The sequence below is a fragment of the Tyto alba genome, unplaced genomic scaffold (genome assembly GCF_018691265.1).
Source record: "Tyto alba isolate M040663 unplaced genomic scaffold, T.alba_DEE_v4.0 Super-Scaffold_17, whole genome shotgun sequence".
NCBI lineage: Eukaryota > Metazoa > Chordata > Aves > Strigiformes > Tytonidae > Tyto > Tyto alba.
In genome coordinates, this window is record NW_024881279.1 from 14,402,603 (window position 1) to 14,415,540 (window position 12,938).

At 48.1% G+C, this 12,938-nt stretch overlaps 1 protein-coding gene across 1 annotated transcript; it reads right to left on the minus strand.

The window, feature by feature from the left end:
* On the minus strand, positions 1-10,353 carry C1QTNF2 (C1q and TNF related 2). Its single transcript, XM_009965673.3, has 3 exons — positions 10,057-10,353; positions 3,497-3,747; positions 1-2,161 (listed from the first exon to the last, which is right to left on the minus strand). The coding sequence occupies exons 2-3, from the start codon at positions 3,735-3,737 to the stop codon at positions 1,548-1,550; spliced, it is 855 nt and encodes a 284-aa protein (XP_009963975.2). The 5' UTR covers positions 3,738-3,747; positions 10,057-10,353; the 3' UTR covers positions 1-1,547.
* Positions 10,354-12,938: the final 2,585 nt, after the last annotated feature.

A 12,938-nucleotide genomic window follows, 5' to 3' on the forward strand; every position in this document is an offset into this window, starting at 1 on the left:
TGTTCAGCTTTATTTTACAAAATGTACTTGAAAAGACTTTGCAAGTTATAACACAATTACTGTAGTTCTTGAAAATCATGCAAGTTATTTGACTTGTAAAAGTAAGATAAAAAAAAAAATCTTTGTTCTTATGGGATATCCCTTCAATTACTACGTATGAGGATTAGAGGAGCAGGAAGTTTGTGAAAGTTTGCACCAAGTGACAAAGAAGATGATAAATATGACTGGAAACCAAGAAGATGCATCTGATAGTGAGGAAAAGACTCCCTCCAGCTGGCTGATGAGACAGAGCCCTCTGTGTCTGTTGGACACCCCGGGGCATGGCAGCCAGGCTGAGCGGCTTTATAGCAGGAGAACTCTTTGCTCTGGTAATAGTGAACCATTTTGGAGCATACACCTGTATTAACTGATACAGAAGAGGAAAAAAAAATTGCTAAGGTCAGCTTGGCAAAAGCAAAAAGCTCAGCTGAGCAAAAGTTAAACTTTTGCCTTTCCTGTGTTTTTTTTCCATACAGTTTAAAACAAAACCATTGATTTTGGAGTATCTGTAATATTTGACATACAACATCAAAAAAGCAAAACAGCAGTAAGATAGGGTCTAGCTGTAACATTAGCCCTTGAGGACGATCTCAGCAGCACCACAAGTAAGTCCTTCCAGCAAAAGCTGGTTGGGATGAAGGAAGGGGGGTTATTAATGAATCTGTTTCTGGAGTGAAGGTTCATGCTGTCTTTGACAATTGAGTCTTATCTGTAAAGCTCAATCTCTACCATGGCTTGGTGGCCCGCAGGTATTTGGCTTGCACAATCCAGTTTAGGCTCTGGTCATGGCTTACTGACACTTGTCTGAAACCAGATGCAGGACTCCAGCGCTGGCATAGCAAGGCTGAAATCTGGGAAATGCCAGTGATGCTCAGTGCAACAGCTTGTGATTTACAACAAGTCTTACCTTTAGCCTTAAAAATGAGATCGCTTTTTTGCATCATTTCCTATTTAGACCGGAGGCCTTTGCTTATTAGTACTGCTTTGAGGAGGCTGAGCACCACTCTTAATGTTATAACTTTAGCTGACATCTTCCTGACTCTTAGGCAGCTGGTAAAGTGTAACTCTGCATTAACAAGAATTATTACTATTATGGGGTGTAGGGGGAGGAGGCGCAGTGATACAGTCTCCAGCACCAGTGTCACTTCTGAGCTCAGCTTTCAGGAAATGGTTGTTATTTTCCATGCTCAATAATAATATAATAATCAAAGCATTCTGCACCAGTATTTGAGCTACATGTCCATGGCATATTGGAGTATTCAAGGAAAAGTAATGGGTGGCTTTGAGACTTAGAGATTCATGGGCTGTTTAAAGGTGAGTCCTACTGGTCCTGGTACCCTGTGGACTAGTTGATGACATCAAGTAAATATCTAAATAGCCAGTACAGGCTGTTAGCACCAAAAATGTAGAATTGTATGATAATCCCACACATGTCCATGTACAGGCTACACTTTCCTGGACCGAGGTCTCATGCATTTCCTGGTTTTCCCACAGGCTAGTTTCTCATCCTATATTTCATTGAGATAATCTTGATCAGGATATATCAGGAAGCCAGTAAATAAGCTGTCTGTCCAGTAGGGATCATAAAAGAGCCCATTTTGTTCTGAGTAAAAGATCTGCAGCCAGACCTCATCCTCCTGCTTCAAAGAAAGGATGGTTGATCCAGAGGCAACGTCGTGGTTCCCAGTGTTGGCATCAAAAGTCTTGATCCGGTATTGCCCGTTGTGGACCAAGCCAATGGCCAAATGTTTGTTGGCCAAAGTGATATCATAAGTGAAGTAGTAAATACCTGGGATGCTGCATATAAATTTCCCGCTGGAAGCATTGTAATGTCCTCCCTCGTTCATCAGGATCCTGTCAAATTTGATGGGCAGCCTTTCCCTTGGGTAACTCTTTGAGACTGCCACAGAGAAGGCAGATTTGGCTTTGTTGGTATTACAGGTGCAGGGTCCTGGCATCCCAGTCTCGCCCTTGTTTCCTTTGGGTCCTTTTTTTCCTGGTGCCCCGTTTTTTCCAGGATTACCCTTTAAACCCTTGGGCCCTCGTGGGCCTGCCTTGCCAATAGCTCCTGCTTTCCCCTTCGGTCCTGGCTTGCCGGGGTTTCCTGTTCTGCCTTGTGGACCTAGAAGACAAATAACCTTGCAAATTTTTCAGTGAAAGAGACGATATGGCAAGTGGAAGGGGGTTGTATTGTTGCAGCAGTATATCTTCATTTAGGAGGAAAACCTTGCTGGTGAGAATACCAATGAAATACCACCTGGGGCTGGACATCTGTCAGGACTGACTACCCCTGTTGGGTAGGTAGTTGGCATGATAACAATGGGACTTGAGAGCAGGAGAGTCTGTTCCTTTAAGGACCAAAAGGCTGTTTCAATTTTCTGGCTCACTTGAGAAAAAGGAGTAATTAATTATAAAGCTAGACAAGAACAAGCTTTAACTGTTTGGAGTTTTCAGAAGTGGAACAGGTTTTTGAAGATTTTAGGACCCAGCTTTGAAGAAACAGAGTATTTGTAATCTGTTGGTTTTTTGTGGTTTTTTTTTTTTTTTTTTACATTTAACATGAAACTGTTGTCTTAGGAAAAAAAAAAATTATAGGTGTATAAAAAGCCCATCCTAGCTGGTGGATGAACCAGGAGACACCTGGTACAGGGACTGCCTTAAGATGGGAAGTGTGGTGAGCTGTCACAGAGACAGTGATGCTGAACCTGTTGTGTGGTACCGATTGCAGTAGCGTCTGATACAAGACAAATTCATAGGGATTTACACCCTGTGTCTTGCTGTAGCAAGATGCAAGATTAGATTTAAATGCAACTGTGGGTGGAAATGTGTTCTCCAGATTCCCTGGTTTGGGTGTGGGAGAATAAGATGCAGTTTTGGCATGCTGGTGTTATGCTGAATCAGGAGTGCACTCTAGTGTGGCACCAGGAAATCACTGCTTGCTCACCATAGCTGGTCCTCATACTTACAGGCTATAAGGCTGGATCTAAAGGAGAGCCCTATCTCAGGATTAAAGAAGAGTTGCTTGCTTTGATTTAGCTTAAGCATAGCCAGAGCAGTGCCTGTCACCTAGCTAGAGCACTTCAGGGAGCAAGTACTTGATTTTTTCACCTGACTTTGTTTCACTTGAGAGCAGGAGTCAGAGACCACCACTTTGTCTCATCTAGAGAGCATATATCAGAACAGAGAGAATCTCACTTCATAACAAAATGATGCCCATAGCAATTGCATACAGCATTAAGATGCTCTCAGCAAATAATGTGAATCTGAACCTCCCTGGCAGGAGCTGACAAACATGAGATGCTGGAGGGGGGAAAGTGGAAATTTCTAGAAGAGTTTCCTATGAGATGTTGTCCGTCCTGGGGCTGGGATTTGGGGTGACAGGTTGCTGTTGTCTGGGCTGTTGCACTATTGCTTTTACGTTTTACCCTTTTTGTGTTGAGAAGCGCTTTCCTCCTACCTTCATCGCCGTGCTCGCCTTTGTCCCCGTCCTTGCCATCCTTGCCATCTTTGCCCGGGAAGCCCATCCTGCCGACTGTCCCCGGAGCCCCGGGTGCACCGGGCGGGCCGGGTGGCCCAGGGGGTCCTGGCAGGCTGCACGCCAGCTGGGGACCCTCCTGCAGCCCTCCCTTGGCAAAGCCCCCAAGGATGTGGTTGGCCACACAGGGCACAGTCCAGAGGAGGAGGACAGCGGAGATCATGGCACAGGCTCTGAAAAGGAGATGGGACGTGGCTGTTATGCATGGTAGCCAGCACGTGTGGGTACAGTGGTGTCCCCACTGCCAGGACAGTGTGTTGTAGAGAAAATGGGAGATGACTGGGATTTTTTTGTCAGGGTAGGGGAGCTGTTTGATTTTGTATGACATGAATTAAAGGATTTGGCTCATGGAGTTTTCTAGGCCTAACCAATATTTTTTTTAAACTTGCTCTTCTTTAAGTCCATATCTGTGGCCATTCCTCATTTTGTTTTGCTCCCTGGGCCTCCCTTCCCCTGAATCACAAGTAGCAATAGCAGAGGGGTGCAAAAAGCAGCTGCTTGGGAGTAGCAGAGTGGGGGAAGGAGAAAAGGTTTTGGTGTAAACTTCCCCAGTGATCCCTGCCCTGTAGCTGGGTCTTACCAACTGCCCTGTAGCAGTTTCTTACCAAGCATAAAACCCACCGTGCGATGCAGGGCTGAATTTATAAGACAGGCTTGCGGAGGCTTTGGGCCGAAGCAGTCTTTACTGGGTTTTGCCCGACAGTACGAGCTGAGCCCCTTGGCCATCCTGCCCCCCCCTGCAGCTCGGCTGCACGGCACTGCCCAACCTGCAGCCCAGCTCCCCTGCAGCCTCTGCCCGTGCTTTTCTAACCTCTAGCCATGATGACCTGCCTCTCTGTGGGGGCACTAGCTCAGTTTTTATGTTTTTTACAAACATCCACCTTGGAAAGACAGGTAACTGTCAAAACCCCAGCCTTTGTTTGTCCCCTGCCTCTGTGAAGTGAGCCATTGCTCTAAGTACAGCAAACCCCAAGGGCTTTTTTGGAGCATCCCAGGCTCTGCCTTCATTGATAGCAGGGAGGCTGAGCCTCCTGAGCTTGGCTCACTCCACTCTTGGATGGGGAGATAGCAATGGAAAATAATTTCTGGAATAATGCCATTCCCATGAAGCTGCTAATGATACAGAGCAGTTAATATACAATAAAATATCCCTTTGGATGTCTGCACATGGAGCTGTTTGCAAATAGCTATGCTTCATGTGCAACTCCTGACTAACTCCCCTGCATCTTGAAATAGTGCTCAGATGCATCAGCACCTTAGAGAAGATGCTCAAAATCAGGCTGATTGATGAGAGCCCATCTTCATGAATGATCCACCTGAGACTTTGGGCATTAGAAGCATTTAAAATAGAATTTGTGTTCTACACTAGTTACAGACATAGCAAAAAAGAGAATTTTCCCAACAGCATCAGTTTCTGACCACCCATGGGTAAAGGTCCTCCTGCCAGCCCCACCCCAGAGCAGAAGGCCTTCCTATGCCTGGGCTGGGGATTTTTTCTTCCCTTTGCTCTGTTGCTGAGGCAGGTTGTGGCCATGGCCACCAGCTCCCCAGCAGGGCCGGTGCTTCCTGGTGGGCACTGACCATGGGCTGAGGGGGACACTGGTGGAGTTGGGCTCTTTTCCAGTTGTATGAATATGGAAACAAGCTGATGGGGGGATGAAAGGCATCCCCTGGCCTGATTTCTTTTTTTCAGCTTCTGTAGCTGGAGTTAGCCCTTGGAGAGATGAGACATGAAGCCTAAAACTACCCCATATAAATCTGTGGCTGGTTCACTGTTTGCTCAGTAGCTCTTTGATTAGGAGAGATCAAGCTAAAGCCAAAGGTGGGGGAATTTGTTGTTGTTGTTGTTGTTTTAAAGGAATTAGTTATGTATCACTTTGCTACAACTCCTATCCCTGGGCTGAGATGTGCACACTCTTATTTGATGGAACAGACTCCTATAAAATTTAGTCTTTTCCCTTATTACAGCTACCTCTGATGGTAGAGGGTTCAATATTTTACAACAGTCATCTGTTTGCATGGGTTTTCTTACCACATCCCAAAGTCCTGCTAACAAAATGCAGAATATAAGTGAGGACTGAAAAGCAAGAAAACTGCCTTTCATGTATTTCTTCAAGCTTTGGTGCCGAAGCAAACTTGTAGTTAAACACAGATGCGACAGATGAGCTGGGATATCCCAGACATTTCAATCTGCTGGTGGCCTTTTGGTCAGGCAAGGTCCTGCTTGGTATCAAGTCAAATACTGGGAGGCTCTAGCATCTCCCCAGCAGTGTTATGTTTAACACCTGCACTGGAAATAAGATGCTTAAAGTATTGTATAAATGTCAAATTTGCCTTAGCGCTCTCATCCTGGTATTGACTCCTGAAGGGGGTGGAAATGCATATTACATGCTCCAAATCCAGCGAGCAATATGCTACATATTAATGCTGAGTGGGAGCCCCCCAGTTCTGCGATATGTATAATTAAGGACATGCAGAGGAGTGGGAAATGCAAAACAGAACTCTGAGCTGGATTCAGCTGCTAAGCCATTTTGTTCTTCAGCTCTCTTTTGCTTTTCTTATACCTAAGTTTATTTGCTGCTGGTGGAAGGTGTCAATTTAACGGCCTTGTGAGATGGAAATCACCAACTGTTATTCATGTGGAGAGTTGCATAAAGGCTTAGTTCACAGAAAGGGAAACAAAAAATGCCTGCGTAGTGGGGAGATCCCAAGGACAACTACATCCTGGCTTCCCAGTGACAACCTCAAATGGGGCAGAAAAGAAGTGAGAGGCGTCTAGAGGTGGATGACACTAATAACTTGTGGCAAGGAAAAATGTCATTGTGGATGATAATCTGGAAAAAAGCTGGGACTGCTTCATGTGGAGAAGAAACAGGCAAGAAGGAGCACAGGGCAGGAGGGCAGCTCCTTCTCCTGAAGTTTCTTACTGTAAGTACTTCTATTACCTTCAGACAACCCAGCTAGTTGACCTGCTGGGATAAAAAGTGGCAAACACAAAGTACCTCGAGTGATGGTACTTGGATAGACGGGGAATATTCAACTACCTAGAGCCATGCTCTGGCGCAGATCCTGAGTCGGTGTTAATTAACAGCTCCACAAGAACATTTCATCCCACATCACAGCAGTGCGTGTGGGATGCAAAGCACAGTCACATTCACAAGAGGATCTATAAATAACCTCTTAAAGGAATCTCTTTGAAAGAAAACAAACCTCATGCTGTTCCACCTTAAAAGGAAAATTGCTCCTCGATATAGAACATATGATGAGCTCCAAAAAGCAAATTAGAAACAGATCAGCATCTTCCCTCTCCACAGTATGGGCGGCAGGCCTGTCACCAAAGGCCATGCAGCATTGTTTCAGCTGGGGTCTTACTTTTCTAATGACATTTTAAATAACGTCTTTGTTAATAGGGTTTTGGAGACTTTTTGGCCATGACCGGTGGCTGTTGTGCAGGAATGTGCACCATGCCCAGGGGGTTACAGGAGCTGACTGGTGGTGGAGGACTGCTTAGGGAGGAGAGGAGATCCTGCATCCTCTGACTGGGTGCAGGGACCAGGCAATGGCTGTAGCTTGTACCTGCCACTGAAATGCCAATGTCCAGTTCCTCAGCAGCCGGGGAGAGCACACCAGTATCAGGCACTGATTTCAGCGTGGGAGAAGAAAGTGGACCAGCTTCACTTGAGCTAGCCCAGTGTCGGCAGCACAGGCAGGGCTGGCCAGGCCTCAGGGCTGCTGTGGCCCAGCTTCTCCCCAGCGGAGCCTGGGGCAGAGCCTGGGGCAGCACCAGGACTTGCTCGAGGTTATCAAGTGCACTGGTGCCGAGCCTGGGCCAGAGCAGGGGTGCTCCGGCCCTTCACGTGTGGAGTGCCTCTCCCACGGCTGGTGTTGGGCAAGATCTCATGATTGCAGAAATGCTTTTCTTCCCCCCAGTACTTAAAAATACCCGATCCAACCATTGAGTCACTATAAAATTATATTTTCTGGCATTTAGCAGCAATGGTGCTTCCTAGGTTGCTTGGTCGAAGAAGACCAAAGCCTTGGGCTCAGGAGGTGGTGCAACTTGTGGGTATGTGAAGGACAAGGGCAGCACTGATCTGCTCTGAGGTAGAGTCTTGGAGGAAAGATTCTTTGAGCTCCCAGATGCTAGGCAGGCTTTGGCTGAGAGCTCATTTTCTGATCATATCTGGGTCAAACCTCCACCTAGAGAGAGAGGAGAGAGGCTCCAAAATGTGCTGCAAGTGTCTGGGCCCTGAGGTGGAAGGATGAGGCAGACAGGAGGAGTGACAGGTATCCATCAGCTGGGTTTGAGAGACAATGATTCCCGGTGTCCTCCAGCTGAATCAGTGGAAACTGCTGCTGTGGGTCCAGGGCATCCCTTGGGATCAATATAATCTGTAAAACTGTGCTGTGGATCCCCACAGGGTAATTTTGGGGAATACTCGTCAGGAAGCAAACCAGGAAGGGGAAGATTTTAGAAAATGTTCACTCCTGAATCTCAGAGCTGGAACATGCCTTTATAGAAAATATCTCAGGGCAAAGAAAGTAATGAATACTGAGCATCTCTGATTTGCAAATATGATACATACAGACCTGAGTGTTTACTGGCTTCTCTCTTCCTAGTGAGCCACATGTTTAGGGGCTTTCACTATAATTACATAATAAAATATAGTGAATGACTCAAAGCAAGCATGTGTCTGAAATGGGATGTTCTGACTCTGCCCCATGGCCTTTATGTGACACCCCCTTTCTCTTTTAGTGTGTTTTGTTGTCATCACTCGTTGCTTCAGTGGGTCCTTCTTTTCCTGCTGGAGCTCAGGCCCTTTTTGGAGGCTGCCCCAGGCCCTGGATCTCCCTGCCACACTAGGGCTTAGCTTTCTGCAGGATCGAGAAATACCAGGAGCAGGTGGGCTGCCTGACTCCCCAGCTGCCCGAACCAGCCTGTTTGAAGCAGTCACTTGTACACTCGGCAGGATTTGAACCCGACCCCCCCATGCTGAAACCTGAGCATCCCATGAGCTTTGGTGGCACATGGAGCATCTGTGCAGGGGGACTGCAAGCCCATGCTCTCTAACAGCTTTTCTGGGCACGCTCCTTGTTGCCAGAGCTACAGCACATCACTCTGTCACCCGAGAGCCACCATCCCTGTGTCCCCACAGGGATCCTTGCAGCTCCTGTTACTGCTGGCTGCTGCAGCATGGGATGGACTTGCTGCTGCTGGGAGGGCCTCACAGACAGCAGCCTGGGGGGACAGATCTCTTGCCATGTCTCCCCTATAGCTTTGGCTGCCACAGCATCCCTGCTCTGCCTGGCTCCTGCACGTCCCTGTGTGACCACCCTCAGCCCAGCCGCTGGCGAGCTTCCTGAGCCACTTCACAGTTAAGAAGCCAGACCAATTCTATAGATCTATATGCACTAAACAGGTATTTTTGTAGGAAAAGGTTTTGCCTGTAAGAGTGAGCCCCAGGTGCAAGTTGTACTTAATGGTGCTTACAGGGCAGCTGGGCTGAAGTTCCGTCAGAGGGAAAATCCCTGAGGGTTTGCCAGATGTGGGGTGGTTTGGTGGCACACACGGTGGCCAGATGGTGATTTCTGGCCAGGGAAGCCACTCTGTGCCAGGCGGTGATGGTGTGTGCCTGCCCATGGGGAGGAAAAGCACAGCGCAGGAGAGAGTCGGGGGGGGGGTTGCTGCTCTTGGAGCGAGGAGCAGGATGCTCTGATAGCCCAAGAGGGGACCCAGCAGTGAACAAACCACCGTGACTTTCTACTCTATTTCCTTTCAATACACAAGGCTTGCTTAAACAAAACAACCGTCTTCCTGCTTCACAATTTCCCAGCACACCTCAAGGGATCTTAGTCTTCAAAATAATCATTATCGCTGTGAGACTAATTCTCAGCTTTGGTGGTTGCCCCGGAGTATCCCCGGGGTGGAAGCACACAAAGAGCCCTTGGGCACGTGGGGCTGGTTTAGATAAAATAAGGCTTGTCACCAGTGACAGCAGCTGAAATGGATGTATTTAATTTTTGATATAAGCCAGTGAAGTAGTTATACCAGATACAAGTTTGATCTGTTATCTGCTATTGTACAAAGCAATGCCAAAGGAGATAAAGGAGAGTGATTCATCTTCTGTGCCTGAACCTGCATCACCATCTCAGCTTGAGGCAGCCAGGGATGCCCATGGAAAACCTTTCCTAGCCCTGAACTAAAGCCCCGTTACAGAAGCTGCCGATCGTACCAGAGCAAAGGGAAAGGCTGCAGTTTCGGCTGTACGAGGTTGGTGCTCCCAGCAAAAGCCTGAGGAATGTTTCCTTCCTGGAGTATTTCTTTTAACTGGTGACTGTTGCCTTTATGGATTCCTGTGCAGGCATTGGAAACCTGAGTGTTCAATGATTTAGACCTTATTTGGTAAGTTTTCAAAGTTAAGGTTTAGAGGAGGGAATGAAAAAAAAAAAAAAAAAAAAAAGGGAAAAGTGAATCTACTCACCAGGACTAATCTCTTCAGTGAGATCTTGACAGGCGCTGGGAACCGACACGATTCTAAGCAGATGTTTTGCTGCAGATTGCTGTCACATGTGGAGCCCAAGCCCTGTCCTGCCACAGCAGTGTCCTTCCGAGGGGTGTGCAATACTGACTTTGGTCTTTCTTTCTTATTAACGCTTTACTCCTTTTTGTGCAGAATGCTAGCTTCTTGCAGCAGCTCCAGGTTTTGGCTCAACATTGCCAAAGGCATATTTTTATTATTGTGTAATGGGTCTGCGTCTCTTCCTCTGTCACGTGGCAAGGGAAGAAATTTTTACGCACATATGGCTGGAAAGCTCTTGATGCTTGGGGAGCTGTTCCCTTTCTCTCTCTCCCTTGCAGTCTTGTAGGAAAGGCTCAGGAGTTGCCTGGATCATTTCTGACCAATTCTACCCCTGTCTGCTGTAGCCGCTGCCCCTGCAAGCAGAATTTGTAAGGGGACAGTAACACAGATCAAACTAGGGAACAACTTTGACACTTGATCCTGGAGCATTAACAAGGGAAGCAAATCTTGTCCTAAGGGTGGAAACTTGCTTCTAAAACAGTTTAGACAAACAGATTATGTTTGTCTTTACTCAATCACTCCAGGCTGTAAATAAAGGACATGTGGTGAAGCAGCAGCTTTGCAAATGCGAATTTTGAGAGGAAAGGCATGTACCTCAGTGCTGCTCCGGGTGGATGTGCGAGACAAAACACGGAGACTTTGCCAGAGGGATGGCAGGGTGGGAATGCTTCTATCTTTGGAAAGGGTTGGGATTTTGTTTTAAGCTTGCAAAGTAATTATAAAACTCATAGCAGTTGTTTAAGGTAAGGCAGTAACAGAAGCAGTGGCTGATGCTGGAGTTCAGCTTTAGCTCTGCCAACACAGAAATGTTGAGTCGCGTTAAATCCCCATCCCTTCTTGTTTCTTCACAGCAGCAAGTCATGGTGTTATAGCTCTGAGCAGTGTTGATATCCTGGCTTATACCAAACCACTAGACCCAGAATTTGAAAATGCCTTACAACTCTCAAAATCAACAGTGTTTCGCTAACAGCTCCCGGGGAGGTGCAAAGAGACAAACAGGGGTTGAAGAGCTCCTGACCTGGCTCCCCTGCTGTCCACCCCTTCCATTCCTCCCCGCCTTGCAGGGTGCTCTGTGATGCTGCCAGGGTTGGTACAGATCAGACTTGCACCAGACTGATCTTTTTAAGGGAATGGTGGGGAGAGTTTAAACAGGAGCTGCGAGGTGATCCAGAAGTAGACCCTAGCCCCACGGGTGCTCCAGCTGGCAGCGTAGGAGGTTATGGGGGACCCATCACCCTGCCAGGAGGGCAGCGGTGGCCCTTGGACCATCATCCCCCACACAGAGTGGGTTGCTGGTGGTCCTGGCCATGGCCTGTAGGTCCTGCTTGTGGGTGTGTGGTTCCTGCTCTGCCCCGGCCAGGATCCTGCACGGGGCTTGGCGTGTGCTCGGTGGCAGGGCTCCAGATCCTGCCCTGCTGCTCTCCAGCCAGTAAATATTTTCTGCTCGGTGCAGATTATCAGATGATTGGGAGTATCATTTGTTGCTCTGCCAGAATTCGTCTTGTTGGAGCTGTTGTGGGTTTTTTTAAGCTTTCCCCTGCACTTGCTGTTGGAACATAGTGGGAACAGATATAACATAAAGAATGAAGTATGTATACAGTTTGCTTTGTGAGCTGCAGTCAGTTCAGCTGCTCCTGGGAGTGGTGGGAATGTTTGGCCGAGGAAGCACAGGGCTGTTTTCGTGCTGTGCTGATGGTCCCACGGAGCTCCCTCAGAGCCAGCGCCCTGGCCCCCAGCTCCCTGACAGCTCAGCAATGAGCAACACTCCCTGCCATTGACCAACCCCCCTCCCCAAACCCACGCAGTCATCACTTGACATTTCACTGGGATGAGGGCTGTTTTAGGAAAGCTGCCACATGGCTGCAGAGCTCTGGCGTGCCTGTGGGGAGCTGCCCCCAGCCTCACTGCCCCCCTGGCACTGGGGTGAGCACAAGTGGGGACACCCCCAGACACAGGCTCTGAGAGCTGCTCTCCCCTGGGACACCTCTGGTGATCAGTTGAATATGAATTCTCACTTTTTGCCTGTTTCCATAAAGTTTGCAGGAACCCAGTTCTCTTGGAGAGCCTCTCCTGCCTGGGTGTGGGACTGGAATCAGCCAAAAGGCTCAAGGCATTGCACGTGCCTCAGGTTTCTTATGTAACCACATGAAAACTTCCCAGGGGCTTTGCCAGGGTACCAGTAGTGCCTGGGAAGCCACAGCAGTTTCCTCAGACACTGATGATGTTGAGAAGAAAAAGCCCTTATGTTTATCCCAAACCTGCCCCATGGCAGCTGTGCTGGGGTGCCAGGGCTTTGGGATGGGGTGCAAAATGGGCCAGGAATGAAACGATGCTTGACAATACAGCAATCCTGCTGGGCAACTCAAGCTGTGACTGGGGAATTCATGGTTACTGGTGATTTTTTTGCCCAGATTTGCGGCGTGTTGAAGGCAGTAAGAGCCTGACCTAGTTCAGCAGCCGGGGGAGAGGCAGTGCTGGGAAGCTCCTGCCAGGCAGATGGAAAATATGTCTGTGCTGCAAGGCTGAGCTGAGCTCACCCGGGGTCCCAGACAGCTCTGCTGGAGAACATGTTTGGCAGCACACTTTGTTAAATAAATAAACTGCCCGTTCACAGAGAAACAGAGCAGCCCTGAGACTCAGTTCTCAGTTCATTTTGACTTAGCTAGACATTGCAGGGAAGCATTACAAGACATCGTGTCCCTTCTGGGCTGCTTTTTAGCAAAAGCCTCCCTGCCGTGACTAACACGGTTTCACCATTGTTCACGGGGAAGGTGGCTGGCTGC